The 23,650-nt window shown below is 44.9% G+C and overlaps 1 protein-coding gene across 12 annotated transcripts in view; it reads right to left on the bottom strand.

The window, feature by feature from the left end:
- The window catches only part of MUC16 (mucin 16, cell surface associated), a 118,606-nt gene that overhangs the window by 54,228 nt on the left and 40,728 nt on the right, over nt 1-23,650 (bottom strand). For 10 of the 12 annotated variants that reach the window (XR_015166666.1, XR_015166667.1, XM_086409083.1 and 7 more), the window contains 10 exons: nt 16,668-23,477; nt 14,895-15,028; nt 14,735-14,802; nt 10,281-10,453; nt 7,425-7,460; nt 7,144-7,209; nt 5,100-5,230; nt 4,936-5,003; nt 3,682-3,854; nt 326-361 (listed from right to left, as the gene is read on the bottom strand). Coding sequence is in view for 10 of the 12 variants with exons in the window: in XM_086409083.1 (XP_086265209.1) it covers nt 326-361; nt 3,682-3,854; nt 4,936-5,003; nt 5,100-5,230; nt 7,144-7,209; nt 7,425-7,460; nt 10,281-10,453; nt 14,735-14,802; nt 14,895-15,028; nt 16,668-23,477 (7,695 nt within the window). In the remaining 2 variants the exon portion in view is untranslated. The remainder of the gene's footprint in view (nt 1-325; nt 362-3,681; nt 3,855-4,935; nt 5,004-5,099; nt 5,231-7,143; nt 7,210-7,424; nt 7,461-10,280; nt 10,454-14,734; nt 14,803-14,894; nt 15,029-16,667; nt 23,478-23,650) is intronic. The other 2 variants (XM_086409084.1, XM_086409079.1) reach the window with 1 other exon arrangement.

The raw sequence follows: 23,650 nt of genomic DNA on the forward strand, positions 1-23,650 counted from the left end.
CAATCCCATGGACAGAGGTGCCTGTTGGGCTATAGTCCATGGGGTCACAAAGAGTTGGACACAACTGAGCAAGCATGCAGGCTCCCCGACCAGGGATCAAACCCACACACTCTGCACTGGAGGCGAAGTCTTAACCACTGGACCAAGAGGGAAGTCCCTGTGTTTCTATCTCGACTCAGAACAAGAACTTGGGTAGGTTAGGAGCTGCTCTGAGGCTACGGCTGGGCATTTAGGGACGAGGCATTGGGAATTTCTCTCTTGAAAGATGTGCTCTGGGGAATAAGGGTCCAGCGGGCATTGAAGAGACACAGTTTGAAATACTCACTGCTGGTGGTGGGCATCCAGTACTGACGGTTATAACCTGCAGAAATGGAGAAAAGAGTACAGAAGGACTGTTATGATGTTAAGGAGTTGGATGGCAGACCTAGAAATGAAATTAACAAATTCCCTGAGATCTGCGTGAACAATAATGGTTACATCTTATTCTGTGACCTGTGCCTTGTCCTTTGAAAATAACAACAAACATCCTTACTATTGTTATTGCTAAAGTGTTTTAAATTAATTTTTTATTGGAATATAGTTGCTTTACAATGTTGTGTTAGCTTCGACTGTATACAGATACAGAAAACAAACGTATAGATGTTGTTCAGTCACTAAGTTGTGTCTGACTCTCTGCAGCAGCATGGACTGGAGCACATTAGGCTTTCCTGTCCTTCACTATCTCCCAGAGTTTGCTCAGACACATGTCCATTAAGCCAGTAATGCCATCCAACCAATGTATGAACACCAAGGGGGAAAGGCAGAATGGGAGGAATTGGGAGATAGGGATTGACCTGTATACACTATTGATACTATGTATAAAACAGATAACTAATAAGAACCTACTTTATAGCACAGAGAACTCTACTCAAGGTGCTTTCGTGACCTGAATGGGAAGGAAGTCCAAAAAGGAGGGGATATACGAATATGTATGGCTGATTCATTTTGCTGTACAGTAGAAATTATTGCCAAAACTAAAATGCATTAATAATATCTGGCTCTATGTATTGGGAATGCATCAGAAGTAATGCTAAACACTATAAAGATAATGGGGCAAATTTATGAATGAGTGTGTGTTCCAAGCCTTTGCTCTCTCAATCTCTAAAGACAATTTTGTCCTTGCTCTTTCACCTTCTCTGCCACTACAAAATTTTTATGATAGTATGGTCTTTTCTGGCTTAGTTTCTGTTTTTTTTTCTTTGAGTGTTGTGTGTGTGTGTGTGATGTAGAATTGACAAAATTGTGGCAGGTGGGGAGAGCGGTATGTGGTGATAAAGGTACAGTGAGATGGAAGAAAGGGGATGCATGCGGTTCAAAATAGAGAAAATTTGGATCTGGGGTTGGGTAGTGAGAAAGAGGGAGAAGGCAATGGCACCCCACTCCAGTACTCTTGTCTGGAAAATCCCATGGACGGAGGAGCCTGGTAGGCTGCAGTCCATGGGGTCGCTAAGAGTTGGACACGACTGAGCGACTTCACTTTCACTTTTCACTTTCATGCATTGGAGAAGGAAATAGCAATCCACTCCAGTGTTCTTGCCTGGAGAATCCCAGGGATGGGGGAGTCTGGTAGGCTGCCGTCTATGGGGTCGCACAGAGTCGGATACGACTGAAGTGACTTAGCAGCAGAGGCAGCAGTGAGAAAGAGAACAGACTCAAAAGTCAGACGAATGGTAGAAAGATTGGAGCCTGAAAGAAACTGGGGAAAAGAGAATTTCTTTTTTTTTTCAATGATGATGCACTTTATTTTTTTAACTTTTTATTTTGTATTGGTGTATATTGGATTAACAATGTCATGATAGTTCCAGACAAACAGTGAAGGGACTCAGCCATACATATACATGTATCCATTCTCCCCCAAACTCCCCTCCCATCTAGCCTGCTACATAACATTGAGCAGAGTTCCCTGTGCTATACAGTAGGTCCCTGTTGGTTATCCATTTAAAATATAGCAGTGTGTACATGTCCATCCCCAACTCCCTAGCTGTCCCTTTCACCCATCCTCTGACCCTACCCCGGCAACCATAAGTTCATTCTCTAAGTCTGTGAGTCGAGAAGAGAATTTTTTTATGATGTTCCCTCCATCATGGAATGCATGTCTCTGATACTCTCTGGGAGATGCGAGTGAAGGCTGGACTAAGGGGAGCTCCGTGATTTACTTGGATTGTTGCTAGATCATCTCATTTGATTGTCAGGACAATCCTGTGTGGTATGTGTGTTTAGTCCATTCTATAGATGGGGCCTTAGAGCCTGGAGAGGTCACATGGCTTGTCCAGCGTCACATAAAACAGAGGTCTGTCACTCATCAATCTCCATGCTATTAATATGCTTTCAGTTAGTCCCAATCCTGGAGTTAAACCTTCTATAGACACCACACAGGATGTGTTATTGTCAATCCAGTAAAATATATATTCCAAACCATATAGAAAGGACATTTCCAAGCTGACATAGAAGGGAAATAACTAATCAAGCATCAGGTTGGATTGCTGGCTAGAGATCATCAAACCCTCTCTCGTCCTGTCCTGACAGGCTTGCACTGGATGGTCTACAGTGTTGCCTTGTGGTTCAGAACTTGGAATTTAGACTTAACCTTCCATTTGAGTCTTGACTCTCCCTTGCATTATGGATGGGTTATCTGGGGCAAATGATTTCCTGCCTGAATGCATGATGGCTGTCTGTAAAAATGAGTGGAATAAGTCACAGAGTTTGGGATAAAATAAATATGAGATCACATAAATAAAGTCCTTATCATAATTCCTGGCACAGAAGAAACTTTTGGTACGAATTAGCTACGGTTGCAGTTATTAGTCTTGGGGCACCGTGGCCACTGCTGCTGCGGTGCGTTGCATGCGTGCATGCTCCATCACGTTCTACTCTTTGCAACCCCATGGACTGTAGCCCACCAGGCTCCTCTGTCCATGGAATTTTCCAGGCAAGAATACTGGAGTGGGTTGCCATTTCCTCCTCCAGGGGACCTTCCCAACCCAGGAATCAAACTCGAATCTCCTGCATGGGCAGGCAGCGTCTTTACCACTGAGCTACCTGGGAAGCTCAGGTATATATTTCATTACATATCACAATTAATAAAGTGTGCAATAAGCGTAATGTGCTTGAATCAAACCATCCCCCCTCCACCTCCACTCTGGTTCGTGGGAAAATTTTCTTCCTCAAAACCAGTCCCAGGTGTCAAAAAGGCTGAGGACCACTGGTCAAGAGAGTTCTTCATGGTGGGGAGGCTGCCTTTTGCATTGTGGGATGTTTAGTAAGACCCTGATGCTGGGAAAGATTGAAGGCAGAAGGAGAAGAGGGCGACAGAGAATGAGATGGTTGGATGGTATCACCGATTCAATGGACATGAACTTGGGCAAACTCCAGAAGATGGTGGAGGACAGGAAAGCCTGGCCTGCGGCAGTCCTTTGGGTCTCGAAGAGTCAGACACGACTTGGTGACTGAACAAGAAATGTTTAGTAGCACTTCTGGTCTCTAACCACTAAATGTCACTAGCACCCCCCCAGTGATGACTTGAAAACTGTCTCCAGACATGGTCAAATATCCCCTGGGATGCAGAATCTTCCCAGGTTGAGAACTATTGGTATAGAGAGACATGGGACTGTAGGAAACCCTGGCTGCAACACGGACACTCACCATTGACATAGAGGCTGTTACTGTCCAGAGTGTATTTGCCCATCCTGGTGACACCATGAGTCAGCTGACTCAGCTCCCAGTACAACTTTTCTCTGTCCAGCCCAGGATGTGTGGGGTCAGGATGGTAGGTGCAGATGGCATCCACTCCAGTTGCTGCTCCATCCTTTTCAGTCCTAGGATGGCAGGAACAGAGGAATAGGGACATTCAGAGATGTGGGTGAGTTATATACTTTGTTCATCTTGAAATAGGCTGGGACCTGGGATGTAAGACTTTGATGCAGGGCTTGCACTTGGACAAATGTCTCCTCCAGCAATAAAGTATGAAGAAAATATAATGGGCTAAAAATAACTGAGTGTTTTTGTGCCTGTGCTCAGTTGCTCAGTTGTGTCTATTTGTGACCCCATGGATTGTAGCCTGCCAGGCACCTCTGTCCATGGGATTTCCCAGGCAAGAATACTGGAGTGGGTTGTCATTTCCTTCTTCAGGGGATCTTCTCCACCCAGGGATTGAACCCATGTCCCCTGCATCTCTTACACTGGCAGGCAGATTCTTTACCACTGCCCCAGCTGTTGGGGCAAATTATAGACAACAAAATACAAAGAGAACAAACAAAAAAAAAACCCAACCCAACTGTCACTTAACAAAAACAGGGGTTTGGGAGCAAAAATAGGATACTACGCATGCACCTTGCACACAGCACCACCAAATCGGTGGGCAGACCACCCAGGTCACCGCTCTGGCCTGACCCCCTGGAAGCACCCCTATCCTCAGCTCATATAAGGGCCAGTTTGCTCCACCCCTCGGGGAGCAAACAAAGGGAACCGTTGCTTGCTCTCACCCCCTACTGCTTGCGCGGGAACTCCAATAAAGCCTTGCCTGAATTTCCTGTCTGGCATCTGATCAATTTCTGTTAAGGACAAGAACCCTGGTTGGTAACAGTCTCTCTCTTAATGAATCCTCCTGCCAATGCAGGAGACAGAGGAGGTGCAGATTCGATCCCTTGGTTGGGAAGATCCCCTGGAGGAGGAAACGGCAATCCATTCCAGTATTCTTGCCTGGAGACTCCCATGGACAGAGGGGCCTGGTGGGTTACTGTCCATGGGATCTCAAAGAGTCTGATACGACTGAGAGACTAAACAACAGCTGCCCCACCACATCATAAACCACAGGTCTTCCCCTCCAGGTGAGCTGGCCTGTAACAGTGCAGCCCTCAGGTTGTGTGTGTGTGTGGAGGTGGGGGTGCCTTGCCTTACCTGAGCAGGGTCAGTCTGCAGTTAGAGTAGAGTGGTCCGACACTGGTGTTCTTGAGCAGAGGACCAAGCTGAGGGGGAGGTGAGAGGGAGATGAGTGGGAGGAGCCAAGGTGCCGGGTGGGGTGAGGACAAGGCAGGCCAGCACAGGGACTGAAGGGCTCTTACCAGGTGATTCAGAACTTTCTCAGTGAAGTTGAACTTCTCGGATCCTCGGTGCCCCATGTCTGGGGTATAGAACAGGTTGGTGACGGTGAAATTAAGGGTGAACGGCACCAGGGCTGGGCCCATGTCTGCAACTGGAGGGAGAAAGAGAGAGAAGAGACCTGTCAGTCTTAGGTCTGAGCTGTTCAGGGCAGGGGCATAGGAGGGACTAGTGGCATCTCTCTGGGCATCACTGTTCAGTAGGTGAGTCAGACTGAGATGGCCCACTGGGATACCCCCCACTGCTCAGTCAGCTAGAGGAGGAGAAGGGACCTTTGTCTTAGAGGTGTGACATCAACTTGAAAGGGAACCTCAACTCTCTTATCTCAGAGTGTCCAAAAGGTTGACATGTTGTGGGCTATTTTGTAGGACGGAACAGGAGGTACCAAGACCTTTTGAGCTCAAGCTTTAGGCCACAAATACTTGAAAAAAGGTCAAGAAAATCAAAATAGCAGTAACTTTTTAAAATGTGCATTTTATATATTCTATTAATCCTAACTTATGGTTACCAGAGGGGGAAGGAGGGAGGGAAGAATAAACTGGAAGATTGAAATTGACATATATACACTGCTGCTAAGTCGCTTCAGTCATGTCCAACTCTGTGCGACCCCATAGACAGAAGCCCACCAGGCTCCTCCGTCCCTGGGATTCTCCAGTCAAGGACACTGGAGTGGGTTGCCATTTCCTTCTCCAATATATACACTACTATATATAAAATAGATCACTAATAAGGACCTGCTGTATATCACAGGGAACTCAACACTCTGTAATGACCTATATGGGTCATTATATGGTCTATATGGGAAAAGAATCTAAAAAAAGAGTGGATATAGATATATGTAGAACTTTGTTGTACACCTGAAACTAACACAACATATCCTAATAAAAATTGAAAAAAAAAGTGCATCTTATATATTTCATGGACAAGTCTACATTTATTAAAATTTTTTTGAATGATTTGAAAAATTTTACACAGTTTTAAATTTGCAACTATTTCCATTTACAGGTATTACAAAATATTGGCTACATTCCCTGTGCTGTACAATACATACTTGACTCTATCTTACACCCAATAGTTTGTATCTCCCCCTCCCCACCTCTGTATCGCCCTTCCCCAACTCCCACTGATAACCACTACTTTCTTCTCTATACCTGTGAGTCAGCTTCTTTTTTGTTATATTAACTAGTTTGTTGTATTTTTTTAGATTCCACATATAGGTGGTATCATACAGTACTTGTCTTTCTCTGTCTGATTTATTTTACTAAGCGTAATGCCCTTCAAGTCCATCCAGGTTGCTAACAAATGGCAAAATTTCATTCTTGTTTAAGATGGAGTAGTATTCCATGGTGTGTGTGTGTGTGTGTGTGTGTGTGTGTGATCTTTATTGATTCATCTGTTGATGGACACTTAGGTTGCCTTCGTAACTTGACAATTATAAACAGTGCTGTTCTGAACATTGGGAGTGCAGTGTCTTTTCGAATCAGTGTTTTTGTTTTCTTTGGCTATATATACCCGAGTTAAACTGCTGGATCATATAGTGCTTCTACTTCTAGTTTTTTGAGAAACCTCTGTATACTGTTTTGCTCAGTGGCTACATCAATTTACATCCCCATTAACAGTGTACAAGGGTTCCCTTTCCTCCACATTCCTGGTAACAGAATAGCAGTAATTTCCAGGAAGGAACTGTTCATAGAAATAGAATAGAGATCAGCTAGGGAAAAGCTATTTTCTAGGAGGTGGTGTCTGAGCAAGAACATGCTGAGATGAGATCTGGAGAACAAGGAAGAACCAAGCACAGCTGAGTTCGTAGAACAGTAAGTTCCAAGAACAGTAAGGATGGACGGATGTTTGGGCCCTGCAGGAACAGAAATGAGGCTGGACTAGAGAGCAGGGTAGACAGTGGGATGGGCTGAGGCTGTGTGGGCATCAGGGTCCAGACCATGCAAGAATCCATCAGCCATTGAATGGAAGTTGAAGTTTCATGAGATCCAAAGATTAGATTCTTACCTGTAGAGCTAGGGATGGAAGTTGGAGATGCTGGAGGTCCTGGAGAGAAGGTGGAGGTCACTGGAGCTGAAAGAATAAAACTGTTGGGGCCTTTCATAAAGCTATGAGAGGTAACAGTGGTTGATGGAAACTTATATCTGTTCCTTGGCTTAACATGAGACTTCTGCTGGTCTGAGGCTATTGTGGGGCTGAGGATTTGGGGAATGGGGAATGGGAAAGGGAGCAGGTTTAGGGTGGAAGGGTCCCAGGGTCATGGAAACATTTGAGCCCTCATTACTCACTGCTGGTGGTGGGGATCCAGTACCGATGGTTGTAACCTGCAAGGAGAGGCAGAAAGAAAGCATAAGATGATGGGAGAACATTAAGAAAGGAGTGAAGTGTAGAACTAGAAACACAAACTTACAGACCTTACTGAGTATTTTCTTTGAGATTCACCAATAAATAATGATGGTTCTTTTTTTAAAATTTTTTGGCCACACAGTGCAGCATGTGGGATCTTAGGTCCCTGACTACAGATCGAACCTGTGCCCCCTGCATTGGGAGGGCAGAGTCTTAATCACTTGACCACTTGGGAGGTCCTGATGGTTACTCTTTGTGAGTGAACTGCCTCTTACTCTGGTCCTTCTGATTAATTTCATCCTCATAACCATTAACCTCAAAGAAGACAATGATCAAACCACTCTCAGTTTTTTTGGGAATTTACCAGCTGCCTGGAATATTATCAACCTCACCAAATGAATGTGTTAGTCTCTCAGTCATGTCCAATTCTTTGCCACCTCATGGACCTGTCCATGGAATTTTCTAGGCAAGAAAACTGGAGTGGGTTGCCATTCCCTTCTCCAGGAGATCTTCCCAACCCAAGGATTGAACCCATGTCTCCTGCATAGGTAGATGGGTTCTTTACCACTGAACCACCCAAGAGGACCCTATCCATGATCTAGAACCATACTTATTCAAATCCTCTTTCCCCCATTTTCTCTTATTCTCCAACTTTATGCTCTCTGGCTGACCCCCAAGTCTCTCTTTCTCTCTCTTTCTGTCACTATCTCAATGGAGTGGGTTGCCATTCCCTTCTCCAGGGGGTCTTCCTGACCCAGGGGCTGAACCCGGGTCTCCCACATAGCAGGCATCTTCTTTACCATCTGAGCCACTGGAGCTTTATCAAATGAACAAGGACAACAATTTCCTGTGAGTGTTTTCAGCCTTGTTTTTGTTTCTTCATCCATGATATATAATTTTGTCCTTGTGCTTTGAGTTTCTCCCACTCCCCAACTCTCCAAAGACAAAGCTTGAGCTTTGACAGCATAGTTCTTGGACTTCTGTGATGTTGGGATTGAGATAGTGAGAGAGAGGAAGAAAGAGAGAGACTTGGGGGTCAGCCAGAGAGTATAAAGTTGGAGAATAAGAGAAAATGAGGGAAAGAGGATTTGAATAAGTATGGTTCTGGATCATGGCTAGGATCCTCTTTGGTGACTCAATGGTTAAGAACCTGTCTACCTATGCGGGAGACATGGGTTTGATCCCTGGGTAGGAAAGATCCCCAGAAGGAAATGGCAATCCACTCCAATATTCTTGCCTGGGAAATCCCATGGACAGAGGAACCTGGTGGGCTACAGTCCGTGGAGTTGCAAATGAGTCAGAAATGACTTAGAGAATAAATAATAACAACAAAGAAATGTAACTGAAACTTATTTTGTATTTGATGGTTCAAATGGGTTTATTGAAATAAAACTCCTCTCTGAGACTGGGCCACATGGTGCCCAGTTAACTTGAATTATTCAGGTTTATCTCATTTGACCCTCACACTAATCTTAGATGACTTTAAAAAAGAACTTCACTCTAAAAAATGGACAAAAGTCTAGAGAGGTCATGACTTGCCCAGGGCCACAGAGTAAGTAAAAGGCAGGACCAGGGCTTAACTGAAGCAAGACCTGTAATTCACCAAAACCCACAGTAGTTAATTACTGCTTTTAGGTAATTCTTTAGGACTACTGAAATACAAAACAGATTTTAATCCAAGAAGAAAGACATTGTCCAAGTTGATATAATGAGGACATAATTAATTAGTTTAAATTGTCATATTAGAGGTCCTTTATTTTTTGAATATTTGTTTCTATTTACTTGTTTATTTGGCTGTGTTGGGGCTTAATTGTGTCACATGGGGTCTTTACTTGTGGCATGTGAACTCTTAAGTGCAGCATGTGGGATCGAGTTCCCTGACCAGGGATCAAACCTGGGTCCCCTGCATTGGGAGTGTGGAGTCTTAGCCACTGGATCACCAGGGAAGTCCCTAGAAGTCCTTTAATATGCTTTTCCATCCCAATATTTGAGCTTGGTATTTAGCTGGGTTAGTCTGGAGTGTAGCCTAGTAATTAAGCGGGCTTAGATTTTACAGTCAATTTAGGTTTGAGTCCCAATTCTACCAATTGTATTAGTTTGTCTGGTCTTGGAAAAATGGATTTCTCTTCCTGAGCCTTGTTTGTTCCTCTGTAAAATATACATAAAACTCCAAAAATATACATAAAACTCCAAAATATACATAAAAGTCCAAATATACATAAAACTCCATGTTGGGCAGTTTTACCAAGGCATAATACATACGCTCTAGAACATGGGTCCTTCAATACATACTAGCCTTTAGTACAGGTGTTATTGTAGGTATTGTTGCTAAGAGCATTATTGCAAAGGAATTTGTTGCTAAAAAACGTTACTAACAGCTTTGTTGTTTATTTCTTAGGTGGGGTTTAGTTCCAGCAGAGCCTTGGAGAGTGAGTAAAGGACCACAAGCTGTTATTGGGAAAATAAAGACGTGAGGATTAGTCACTGCATTGCAAACTCATTGTTTCTCGGGGAAGAGTTAACCCCAGTGACTGCCGTGGGCTTGCTTTCTTCCTAGATGTCTGCGTGTTTCATTTGGGCTTCTGTGAAAGGTCATTGGAATGAAGAAGACTTTGGAGGGAATCTTTATTTCCAGATCTGGAAAGTTCCTTTTAAGTTGTTCTGAGGGGAGAGAATTGAGTCCCTATGGAAATTCTAGGTTGTTCCAGAACCATGAAAGTGGGTACAGAGAAATCACACTGCAAAGAGGCCCCATCTGGGGAGAGGGAGGAGACCCCAGCTAGCACAGAGCTACTCACCATTGACATAGAGACTGTTCCTGTCCAGGGTGTAGTGGTCCAGCCGAGTGACACCCTGGGTCTGCTGGCTTAGTTCCCAATACAGACGTTCCGTGTCCAGCCTGAAGCCTGTGGGATCTGAGCGGTACGTGCAGACAGCATCCATCCTGGTGCTTGTTTCATCCTTATCAGCCCTGGGGAAGAAGGGACACAGGAACAGGAACATGAAGGACGCTTAAAGGTTGGATGCTCTTCACATTGCTTCCCCTTCAATTGTACTCCTTGGTTTTATTTTTTAAAAATTCTTTTTGGAGGATAGTTGACTTACAATTTTGTGTTAGTTTCTGCTGTACAGCAAAGTGAATTAGTTAGACATGTATCCACTTCTTTTAAGATTCTTTTCCCATATAGACCTAGGCCATTAAAGAGTATTGAGCAGAGCTCCATGTGGTATAGAGTAGGCCCTTGCTAAGTTGCTAAGTCGCTTCAGTCGTATCCTACTGTGTGTGACCCCATAGACGGCAGCCCACCAGGCTCCCCCATCCCTGGGATTCTCCAGGCAAGAACACTGGAGTGGGTTGCCGTTTCCTTCTCCAATGCATGAAAATGAAAAGTGAAAGTGAAGTCGCTTCAGTCGTGTCCGACTCTTAGTGACCCCATGGACTGCAGCCCACCAGGCTCCTCCGTCCATGGGATTTTCCAGGCAAGAGTACTGGAGTGGGGTGCCATTGCCTTCTCTGAGAGTAGGTCCTTAGTTGTTTATAAAAATGAGTTATCTGTTTTGTATAGAGTAGTGTGTATATATCAATCCCTATCTTCCAATTTATCCCTCCCTACACCTTACTTGCTGATAACCATAAGTTTGTTCTCTACATCTGCAACTCTATTTGCATTTTGTAGATGTTTATTTTTACCCTTTTTAAGATCACGTCCCTGTTTTTTTTTTTTATTAATGAAGGCAATTTTTTTATTTGTCTAATTTTTCAGTAATGCTGAAATATATTAATATTTTATTTGTTTTCTGGCAATTTTTACTTCTATGAATTTTCTTTTTTTTATTCATTTTTATTTTTTATTTTTTAATTTTATTTTATTTTTAAACTTTACAATATTGTATTAGTTTTGCCAAATATCGAAATGAATCCACCACAGATATACATGTGTTCCCCATCCTGAACCTTCCTCCCTCCTCCCTCCCCATACCCTCCCTCTGGGTCGTCCCAGTGCACCAGCCCCAAGCATCCACTATCGTGCATCAAACCTGGACTGGCAACTCGTTTCATACATGATATTATACATGTTTCAATGCCATTCTCCCAAATCTTCCCACCCTCTCCCTCTCCCACAGAGTCCATAAGACTGTTATATACATCAATGTCTCTTTTGCTGTCTCGTACACAGGGTTATTGTTACCATCTTTCTAAATTCCATATATATGAGTTAGTATACTGTATTGGTGTTTTTCTTTCTGGGTTACTTCACTCTGTATAATAGGCTCCAGTTTCATCCACCTCATTAGAACTGATTCAAATGTATTCTTTTTCATGGCTGAGTAATACTCCATTTATTTGTTTTATTTTATTGTTTTGGCTGTGCCAGGTCTTCATTGCGACATGTGTGGGCTCTAGTTCCCTGACCAGGGGTGGAACCCAGCCCCCTGCATTGGGAGTGTGGAGTCTTAGCCACTGGATCACCAGAAAAGTCCCTGGGTCAGCACTCTTCCCTGGATTTCACCTGCTTTTTCTAACACATCTTTTTCCATCTTATGTGGGGCTCCAGATCCCTCCAGCTCCTAAGTGCAATACTCTGCAGGGCTACTCCTTAGCTCTATTTCTTCTTTTCATCCCCATTCTTTTTTTTAAGTTTTAATTTTTTAAATTAATTTTTATTGGAGTATAGCTGCTTTACAATGTTTGTTAGTTTCTACCGTAGAGAAAAGTGAATTAGCCGTATGTTTACATATACACCCTCCCTTTTGGACTTCCTTCTCATTCAGGTCACCAGAGTGCATTAAGTAGAGCTCCCTGTGCTATACAGCATGTTCCCATCAGTTGTCTATTTTATACATAGCAGATCAGTAGTGTATATAAGTCAATCATAATCTTCCAATTCCTTCCATCCCCCCTTCTGTCTTGGTATCCATTTATTTGTTCTTTACATCTGTGTCTCTATTTCTGTTTTGCAAATAAAATAATCTATACCATTTTTCTAGATTCCACACGTGTTAATTTACGATATTTGTTTTTCTCTTTCTGACTTATTCACTCTGTATGATGCTCTCAAGGTCCATCCACATGTCTGCAAATGACCCAATTTTGTCCCTTTTTATGGCTCAGTAATATCCTCATTCTTTTTATTAATTGATTCAAACTCATTGTTTCACCTACCAGCCCTTAATACACTCCCTGTCTACTCATGAAGGTAAATACAGATAGTGACCACTCCAGTAACCAGAGTCCTGCTTGGGCCCTGGGGTTGGGGATGTAAAAATCTTAGGGAGGACAACAGAGATTTCTAGGATAGGGAGCATGTGGAATTGTGGTGCTGAAAAAGACTCCTGAGAGTCCCTTGAACTGCAAGATGATCAGACCAGTTAATTCTAAAGGAAATCAACCCTGAATATTCATTGGAAGGACAGATACCAAAGTTCCAATACTTTGGCCACCTGATGTGAAGAGCAGACTCATTGGAAAAAGACCCTGATGCTGGGAAAGTTGAAGGCAGGAGGAGAAGGAAGCAACAGAGGATGAGATGGTTAGATAGCATCACTGACTCAATGGACATAAATTTGAGCAAACTCCAGGAGATACTGAAGGACAGAGGAGCCTGGCATGCTGCAGTCCATGGGGTCCCAAAGAGTTGGACATGACTTAGCAACTGAACAGCAACAGCATGTGGAAGGGAAACCCAAGAGCATCATAGACCTTGGAGACTGTGAATGAATCACCCCATGGCTGGCTGTGACATGGTGTAACAACCTTCATGGAGCCTGAAAGGGGGGGATTTTATTTTCACATGGGCAAATCCAAAGGCTGAGGTCAACTCTTTGGGAACACATGTTGGGTGGGCAACCAAGTTTGGAGAAAAACAGAGAAAATGAGTTAAGAAGAAATAAAGGGAAAGATGGTTCAAAAATATCTTTGTCTTGTGGAAGCAACCTAGATGTCCATCAACAGATGAATGGATAATGAAGATGTGGTACATACAAACAATGAAATATTACTCAGCCATAAAAAGGAACAAAATCGGATCATTTGTAGTCATGTGGATGGACCTAGAGTCTGTCATACAGAATGAAGTAAGTCAGAAAGAGAAAAACAACTTATATTAATGCATATATATGGAATCTAGAAAAATGCCACAGATGAACCCATTTGCAGGGGAGGAATAGAGATGAAGATGTAGAGAAAGGACATGCGGACACAGGGGAGAAAGAGGACGGTAGGATGAATGGAGAGCATAGCACTGACGTGTATACACTACCATGTGTGAAACAGATAGCTAGTGGGAAGCTACTGTATACCACAGGGAGCTCAGCTTGGTGTTCTTTGACAACCTAGAGGGGTGGGATGGGGGTTGGGGTGGGAGGGAGGCTCTAGAAGGAGGGAATAGATGTATACATATAGCTGATTCACTCTGTTGTACAGCAGAAACTAACACAATATTGTAAAGCAATTGTGTGTTGAGTTGCTCGTGCATGTGTGTGTGCTAAATCGTTTCAGTTGTGTCTGACTCTTTGAGAACCTGCCAGGCCCCTCTGTCCATGGAATTTTCTAGGCAAGAATACTGGAGTGGGTTGCCATTTCCTACTCCAAAAGCAATTATACTCCAATTTAAAAATGTTCTATAAAAAATGTTATATATAAAAAGAACTAGTTCCATGAAAACATATTTTAAATAAATAAATAAAGGAAAAAAAAATCTTTGTCTTGAATTTAAGCTGACCCTTCAGTGATTCACCCAAAGCAGTGGCTTTTTCAGGAAGGAAGAAAGATCCCATTCCTCTCTTGTCTGGGAATTCTGCTTGGTATTATCCATGCACTTCAAAGTATTCCCATCACATGTCCCTATAGCATAGTACAGCAGTTCTCAAAGTGCAGCCCAGACTCCCCTAGAGTTCCTCAACCTTACAGGGCATCCACCAAGTGAAAAATATTTTCATAGTTATACTAAGATATTATTTTCACTTTTACTCTTTCAAGAGTATACAATGATTTTTTTCTCCAGAGGCCACAAGGCGAAATATTGTAAATATGGAATGCAGAAGCATATAGTCTGCTGTGTCTTCCACTAAAGCCAGATGGTAATATTGTGGAAAAATAGAAACGATGACCTCCTTCCTCATTATGCTTTTCTTTTGGCGGGGGGTGGGGGTAGGAGAAATATGGCTATTATTCATGCATTCTTCTTCTTCTTTAATCTTTTGGCCATGCCACGAAGCATGTGGGATCTTAGTTCCCTGGGAGACGTCTCACCTGAGCAAGGTCAGTCTACAGCTGGAGTACCGGGAACCAATGCTGCTGTTTCTGAACAACGGCCTGAGCTGGAAAGAATGAGAGGGAGATGAGTGAGAGGGACAAGACAGCAGGCTGTTGGGAGGCCGAGGCAAGGTGGGCGTTGGTGTGGGTCTCTCACCAGCAGCTGCAGGTCTCTCTCAGTGTCTTTGAATATCTTAGAGTCCGAGTGTCCCAGGTCTTCTGTGTACTGCAAGTTGGTGATGGTGAAGTTGACAGTAAAAGGCATCAAGAAAGGAATTGCAGCTGCAATGGCTGGGAAAGTAAAATGAGGCCAGTTCTGAGTCAAGCCTGGGCTGAGGGCGGGAGCTAAGGCTCCGAGGGCACACCTTTATCCCACTGCCCACATCGGGGTCTGGCATAGGCTGTCCCACCTGGGACACCCCATGCAGCAGTCCTTGTCCAAGCTCCTCCCATATCAGCTGACCAACCATCCCAGTTTGCTTGGGATTACGTGGATTCTTAGGGCATCCCTGGTGGCTCAATGGTAAAGAACCTGCCTGCCAATGCAGGAGACACAGGTTCAATCCCTGGGGCGGGAAGATTCCCTGGAGGAGAATATGGCAATCCACTCCAGTATTCTTGCCTGGGAAATCTCATGGACAGAGGAGACTGGTGGGCTATAGTCCATGGGGTTGCGAAGAGTCAGACATGACTTAGTGACTACAAAAACAACAATATGTAGGTTCTTAGGATGCAGAATCGATCACCTTGTTCCCACTTCCCCTTTGCTCTTACCATTTCAGCACATACCAGCACCTGCATCTCTTTGTCTTAGGGGACTTAGGCCCAGGGACCATCCCTGTAGCAGTGATTCCTGGGAGTTGGTAGATAAATATCCTAGCTCCCTCCCCACCCAAGATAGGTTAATTCCACAGTTCATGTTCTGTGCATTCTCCTAGGGTCCCCCTCCAGCCTCCAGAACTGTGAGACAACAAATTTCTGTTGCTTAAGCCACTCAGTTTTTTGTACTTTGTGAGGGCAGGCCTAACAAGTAATTCACCAAATGACTTAACAATTTCTATTCTAGGTATATACCCAAAGGGAATGGAAAGAGGGACTCAGAGAGATCAGTGCACACCCAAGTTCATAGCAGCATTATTCATCATAGCCAGAAGATGGACACAGCTTGAGTGTCCAACAGGTGACCGGACAAAATGTGGTCCATCTATACAAGTGGCTCAGTGGTAAAGAATCTGCCTGCCACTGCAGAAGATGCGAGTTCAATCCTTGGGTCAGGAAGATCCCTGGAGAAGGAAATGGCAACCCACTCCAGCATTCTTGCCTGGAAAATCCCATGGACAGAGGAGCCTGGAGTGCTACAGTCCATGGGGTCTCAAAAGAATCTGACACGACTTAGTGACTAAACAGCAAAAGTCAACAGGAATGAAGTTCTGATAAACACTACAACATGGATGAACCTTGAAGATACCATGCTACACAAAACAAGCCAGACACAAAAGGAAACATACATTGTATGATCCCGCTTATATGAAATGCCTATAATAGGCAAATTCATATAGACCATGAATAGATTAGATGTTACCATGGGCTGGAAGGAGTGGGAAAGGGGGAATTTTTGCCTAATGAGTTCACAGACCCTGTTCAGGGTGATAAAAAATTTTGAAAACAGGTAGTGGAGATGTTTGCACAACAGTGTCAATGTAATTCATGCTGCTGAACTCTCCATTTACATATGATTGGTAAATGTATATACTATTTCATATATGCCCAGTTGCTTAGTCGTGTCCAGTTCTTTGTAACTCTATGGACTATAGTCTGCCAGGCTCCTCTGCCTATGGGATTTTCCAGGCAAGAATACTGGAGTGGGTAATAATACTCCAATTATTTCATATATATATATTTTTTATCACAATAAAAACATTATTCTTACTTGTTCCTGAAGTCACAGTCACAGAGGCCAAGGTGGATGTTCCAGGTGTGGTCACATGGGCAAAAGGACTTCCAGCCAGTGTGTTGAAGGTGGTTGTGGTCTCGGCCACAGTGGGGCCTGAACCTGTGGCAGCTAAATGAGTGGTCTCAACAGTGGTGGTTTTCAGGATAGTGGTTGTACTTAATTCTTCCACATGACTGGTTTTTGGTTGCATTGTGGTCTCTGATGGTCTCAAGGTCACAGTGTCCCCTGTCACATTTTTGGGAAATTCTGAGAGTTCAACTGAGGTTGCAGGTGGTGAGGTTTCTGTGTTCCCAGAAGTTACAGTATAAAGTTCAACGGTTGTTGCAGGGGTCCTGGAAGGCCCAAGACCACCAGAGGAAAGAGTCAGAGCAGGGAGACTTGTACTGGCCTTGGCTTCAGGACTGGTGGCCAGTAGACCTGTGGTCTCTGGTAAACCATGGGAAATAGCTGACACTCTAATAGCTGTGCTGAGTTCTGTCTCCTCAGTGGAGACTGAGGCTGTTTCTGCAGGAACACCAAGTGAAACAGTTGGATTTAGATCAACTCTGGCTGTCATGGTCACAGGTACGGTGAAGAGAGAGAATGTTTCTGGTGGACTGAGAGAAACAGTCTGAGATGGAAGAGCTGTACTAGTCTCCAACTCAGGCCAGATGGATGGTGAGGCTGTGGTTTCTGGTAAATGAGGAAAAACAGTTGAAGCAGGAGAATTTGTGCTTGTCTTCGCACTGGAAGAGGTGACTAATAAGGTTGTGGTTGCTGGTTCACCAGGAGAGAGAGTCAAAGGTAGAATAACCATGGTGGTGTCTGTCTCAGAGTTCACTGTATATGGTAAACTAGGGGAGACAGTTGTAGCTGGGACAGCTGAACTGGTTTCTGTCCTAGGTCTGGTGGCCGTTGACGGTGCGGTGTCAGATTCACTATGGGAAATACTGGGGGTTGTCTTCAGAACAGTTGGGCTGGTCTCTTCAGGATGGGTGACAAGTGAGACTGTTGTATCTGGCCTTCCAGGAGAAGCAATCAGAATTGGAACAGCTGAACTTGTTTCAGTCTGGGTGAGCCCTGAGGCTGTAGTCTCTGGTTTCAGTGTGGAATTAGTCTGAGGTGGAGAAGTTGTACTGATCTGTGTCACGGAATTGGTAACCAGAGAAGTCACCAGCCCTGATACACCAGGTGAGACAGTTGTAGCTGGGACAGCTGAACTTGTTTCTGTCCCAGGACTGGTCGCTGTTGAAGTTGTGGTGTCTGATTCACTCTGGGAAACTTTGGAGGTTGTCCTGGGAACAGTTGGGCTGGTCTCTTCTGGATGGGTGACAAGTGAGATTGTTGTATCTGGCCTTCCAGGAGAAGCAATCAGAATTGGAACAGCTGAACTTGTTTCAGTCTGGGTGACCCCTGAGGCTGTAGTCTCTGGTTTCAGTGTGGAATTAGTCTGAGGTGGAGAAGTTGTACTGATCTGTGTCACGGAATTGGTAACCAGAGAAGTCACCGGCCCTGATACACCAGGTGAGACAGTTGTAGCTGGGACAGCTGAACTTGTTTCTGTCCCAGGACTGGTGGCTGTTGAAGTTGTGGTGTCTGATTCACTCTGGGAAACTTTGGAGGTTGTCCTGGGAACAGTTGGGCTGGTCTCTTCAGGATGGGTGACAAGTGAGACTGTTGTATCTGGCCTCCCAGGAGAAGCAATCAGAATTGGAACAGCTGAACTTGTTTCAGTCTGGGTGACCCCTGAGGCTGTAGTCTCTGGTTTCAGTGTGGAATTAGTCTGAGGTGGAGAAGTTGTACTGATCTGTGTCACGGAGTTGGTAACCAGAGAAGTCACCAGCCCTGATACACCAGGTGAGACAGTTGTAGCTGGGACAGCTGAACTTGTTTCTGTCCCAGGACTGGTGGCTGTTGAAGTTGTGGTGTCTGATTCACTCTGGGAAACTTTGGAGGTTGTCCTGGGAACAGTTGAGCTGGTCTCTTCATGATGAATAACCAGTGAGACTGTTGTATCTGGCTTCCCATGGGAAACAGCCATAGTTGGAACAGCTGAACTGGTTTCTGCCTCAGGACTAGTGTTTGTTGAGGGTGTTGTGTTTGATTCACTATGGGAAACACTGAGGGTTGTCTTGGGAACAGTTAGGCTAGTCTCTTCAGGATGGGTGACAAGTGAGACTGTTGTATCTGGCCTTCCAGGAGAAGCAATCAGAATTGGAACAGCTGAACTTGTTTCAGTCTGGGTGACCCCTGAGGCTGTAGTCTCTGGTTTCAGTGTGGAATTAGTCTGAGGTGGAGAAGTTGTACTGATCTGTGTCATGGAATTGGTAACCAGAGAAGTCACCAGCCCTGATACACTAGGTGAGACAGTTGTAGCTGGGACAGCTGAACTGGTTTCTGTCCCAGGACTGGTCGCTGTTGAAGTTGTGGTGTCTGATTCACTCTGGGAAACTTTGGAGGTTGTCCTGGGAACAGTTGAGCTGGTCTCTTCAGGATGGGTGACAAGTGAGACTGTTGTATCTGGCTTTCCAGGAGAAACAATCAGAATTGGAACAGCTGAACTTGTTTCAGTCTGGGTGACCCCTGAGGCTGTAGTCTCTGGTTTCAGTGTGGAATTAGTCTGAGGTGGAGAAGTTGTACTGATCTGTGTCACGGAGTTGGTAACCAGAGAAGTCACCAGCCCTGATACACCAGGTGAGACAGTTGTAGCTGGGACAGCTGAACTTGTTTCTGTCCCAGGACTGGTGGCTGTTGAAGTTGTGGTGTCTGATTTACTCTGGGAAACTTTGGAGGTTGTCCTGGGAACAGTTGGACTGGTCTCTTCATGATGAATAACCAGTGAGACTGTTGTATCTGGCTTCCCAGCGGAAACAGTCATAGTTGAAATAGCTGAGCTTGTTTCTTTCCCAGAATGGGTGACCTCTGAGGCTGTTGTCTCTGGTTTGTGAGTAGAATCAGTCAGAGTTGGAAAAGTTGGAACAGCTGAACTGGCTTTTGTCTCAGAATGGGTGATCCATGAGGTTGTGGTCTTTGATTCATATAAGGAATCAGTCAGAGTTGGAAAAGTGGTACTGGTCTCTGCCTCAGAAATGGTAACCAGTGAGGTCACCATTCCTGGTATACTGGGTGAGACAGTCTTAGCTGGGACAGCTGAACTGACTTCTGCTGCAGGACTGGTAGTCATTGAGGGTGTGGTGTCCAATAAACCCTGGAAAACATTGGAGGTTGTCCTTGGAACAGTGTGGCTGGTATCTTTGGAATGGGTGACCAGTGAGACTGTTGTTTCTGGCTTCTTAGGGGAAACAGTCATAGTTAGAATAGCTGAATTTGTTTTTGTCCCAGAGTGGGTGACTGCTAAGGCTGTTGCCTCTGGTTTGTGTGTAGAATCAGTCATAGTTCTAAAAGTTGTACTGATCTCTGCTCTAGAACTAGTGATCAGAGAAGTCATAACATCTGGCACACTAGGGGAGATAGTTGTAGTTGGAATGGCTGAACTGGCTTTTGCCTCAGAACTTGTAGCCATTGAGGGTGTGATGTCTGATTTACTATGAGGAAAACTTGGAGTTGTTCTAGAAATAGGAGTATTGGTCTCCATAGAATGCATGACCCATGAGGCTGCTGTCTCTGGTTTATGTGAAGAATCAGTTGGAATTGTAAAAGCTGTACTTGTCTCTGTCCCAGAACTTGTGAAAAGTGAGGTCACCAACCTTGGCATAGTAGAGAAGACAACTGAAGTAGCTGAACTGGCCTGCATCTCAGGATGAGTGACCAATGAGGCTGTGGTCTTTGGCTCAAAGGGAGAAAGTGTCAGAGCTGGAATAACCATACTAGTTTTTGTCTCAGAACTGGTGGCTTGTGGGTTCACTATATGTGGTACACTAGTGGAAACAGGTGGAGTTGGACTAGCTGGACTGGCTTTTGGCTCAGAATGAGTCACCCATGAGGCTGTGGTTTCCACTTGACCTGGAGAAGCAATCAGTGTTGGAAGAGTGGTACTAATTTCTTCCCGAGAACTAGTAACCAGAGAGGTCCCCAACTTGGATACACTAGGTGAGACAGTTGTAGCTGGGACTGCTGAACTAGATTCTGTCCAAGGACTGGTGGCTGTTGAGAATGTGGTGTCTGTTTCAGTATGGGAAACACTGGGGGTTGTCCTGGGTAAAGTTGGACTTGTCTCTTCAGGATGGGTGGCCACTGAGACTGTTGTATTTGGCTTCCCAGGTGAAACAGTCATAGTTGGAACAGCTGGACTTGTTTCAGTCCCAGAGTGGATGATCCCTGAGGCTGTTGTCTCTGGTTTGTGTGTGGAATCAGTCAGAGTTGGAATAGTTGTACTAGCCTCTGCAACAGAACTGGTAATCAGTGAGGTCATCATCTCTGGCACACCAGGTGAGATAGTCATAGCTGGGACAGCTGAACTGCCTTCTGCCCCAGGACTAGTGGCTATTGAAGGTGTGGTGTCAAATTCACTCTGGGAAACATTGGGGGTTGTCCTGGGAATACTTCGGCTGGTCTCTTCAAGATGGGTAACCAGTGAGACTGTTGTATCTGGCTTCCCAGGGAGAATAGTCATAGTTGGAATTGCTGAACTTGCATCTTTCTCAGTATGGGTGACCCCTGATGCTGTTGTCTCTGATTTGTACATAGAATCAGTCACAGTTGTAAAAGTTGTACTGGTCTGTGCCACAGAATTGGTAACCTGTGAAGTCACTATCCCTGATACAGCAGGTGAGACAGTTGTAGCTGGGACAGCTGAACTGAATTCTTCCCCAGGACTTGTAGCCACTGAGAATGTGGTGTTTGATTTACTATGGGAAACACTGGAGGTTTTCCTGGGAACAGTTGAGCTGGTCTCTTCAGGGTGGGTAACCAAAGAGACTGTTGTATCTGACTTCTCAGGGAAAACAGTCATAGTTGGAACAGTTGAACTGACTTTTGTCTCAGAATGAGTGACCCATGAGGCTGTGGTCTTTGGTTCATGTAGGGAACCAGTCAGAGTTGGAGAAGTTGAACTAGTCTCTGCTGTGGAACTGGTAACTGGTGAGGTCACCATTCCTGATATGCCAGGTGAGACAGTTGTAGTTGGGACAGAACTGACTTTTGCTCCAAGACTGGTGACCACTGAGAGCATGGTATCTGATTCATTATGGGAAATAGGCATTGTCTTAGGAACAGTTGGGTCAGACTCTGGAGGCTGGGTGACCAAGGACACTGTTGACTCTAATTCATGCAGGAACCCAGTCGAAGTTGGAAAGGTTGTACTGGTGTCTGTCCCAGAACTAATAACCAGTGAGGTCACCATCACTGGTTTGCTAGGTGAGATAGTCATCACTGGAGTGGCTGAACTGGCTTCTGCCCCTGGACTGGTGGTTGCTGAAGATGTGGTGTCTAATTCTCTAGGGGAAAAATTCAGAGTTGTTTTGGAATCAGGTGTGCTGGTCTCTGTGGAATGGAGCCATGAGGCTGTTGTATATTGTTCATCAGGGGAGACAGTCAAAGTTGAAAAAATGGAAATGGCTTCTGTCCCATGATTGGTGACCAATGAGGCTGTTGTCTTTTGTTCATGTGGGAAACCAGTCGTAGTTGGAAAAGTTGTGCTGGTCTTTGCCCCAGAAGTGGTGGTTGGTGAGATTTCCACCCTTGATACATCAGGGGAGACAGTTGGAGTTGGAACACTTAAATTGGCCCGTGTCCCAGGATGGGTAATCAAGGAGACTGTTGTTTCTGGCTTACCAGGGGAAACAGCCAGAGTTTGATCAGCTGAGCTGGTCTCTGTCCCAGGACTAGCAACCAGTGAGGTCACCATCCCCAGTACTTCAGGGGAGACAGTTGGAGTTGGAACAGCTGTACTGACTTCTTTCCCAGAACTTGTAGTTGTTGGGGATGTGCTGTCTGATTCTCTAGGAGAAACATTCAAGATTGCCCTGGAAACAGTTGGACTGGTCTCTGCAGGATGGGTGACCCATGAGGTTGTGGTCTCTGGTTCATCTGAGGAAACAGTCAGAGTTGGAACAGCTGCACTGGTTGTCATGGGAACTACAGTGCTGGTTTCTGCCCCAGAACTAGGGACCAGTGAGGTTGCAGTCTCTGGTCCTCTACTGAAAATAGATGAGGTTGTCATGGGAACTACAGTGCTGGTCTCTGCCCCAGAACTAGGGACCAGTGAGGGTGTAGTCTCTGGTCCTCTACTGAAAATAGATGAGGTTGTCATGGGAACTACAGTGCTGGTCTCTGCCCCAGAACTAGGGACCAGTGAGGGTGTAGTCTCTGGTCCTCTACTGAAAATAGATGAGGTTGTCATGGGAACTACAGTGCTGGTCTCTGCCCCAGAACTAGGGACCAGTGAGGGTGTAGTCTCTGGTCCTCTACTGAAAATAGATGAGGTTGTCATGGGAACTACAGTGCTGGTCTCTGCCCCAGAACTAGGGACCAGTGAGGGTGTAGTCTCTGGTCCTCTACTGAAAATAGATGAGGTTGTCATGGGAACTACAGTGCTCATTTCTGCCCCAGAACTAGGGTCCAGTGAGGGTGTAGTCTCTGGTCCTCTACTGAAAATAGATGGGGTTGTCATAGGAACTGCAGTGCTGGTCTCATCTCCAGATCTGGTGGTCAAAGAGGCTGTCATCTTTGGACTATCTGGGGTTGTGATGATCGTTCCTACTGTGCTTGTGCTGGCCTTTTTATCTGATGTCCTGAGGAGAGGCAGCATTCCTGAAGTGGGAGTAGACACTCTGGTAGTCACTGTCACTGTGGTCTTCAGAGCTGTGGCAGTGGTCTCTGTCCTCTCTGTCCCTCTTGTTGATAATCCTGTGAAGTATAGGATGGACACAAAATTGGGACAACATGATTACTCTTTACTGGGTTGGCAATTGCTTATTTTGTCTCTATGTCAGGAAAGGGAGAGAAATGTCTCTGCCTGGTATGTGCTGAGATCCTTCTGGAATGGGAAAATGCCCTCACCTTACCTGGGGTTTCCCAGG

Source organism: Bos grunniens, chromosome 7 (assembly GCF_055505025.1).
Source record: "Bos grunniens cultivar Pamir isolate PY7600 chromosome 7, Bosgru_T2T1.0, whole genome shotgun sequence".
Lineage (NCBI taxonomy): Eukaryota > Metazoa > Chordata > Mammalia > Artiodactyla > Bovidae > Bos > Bos grunniens.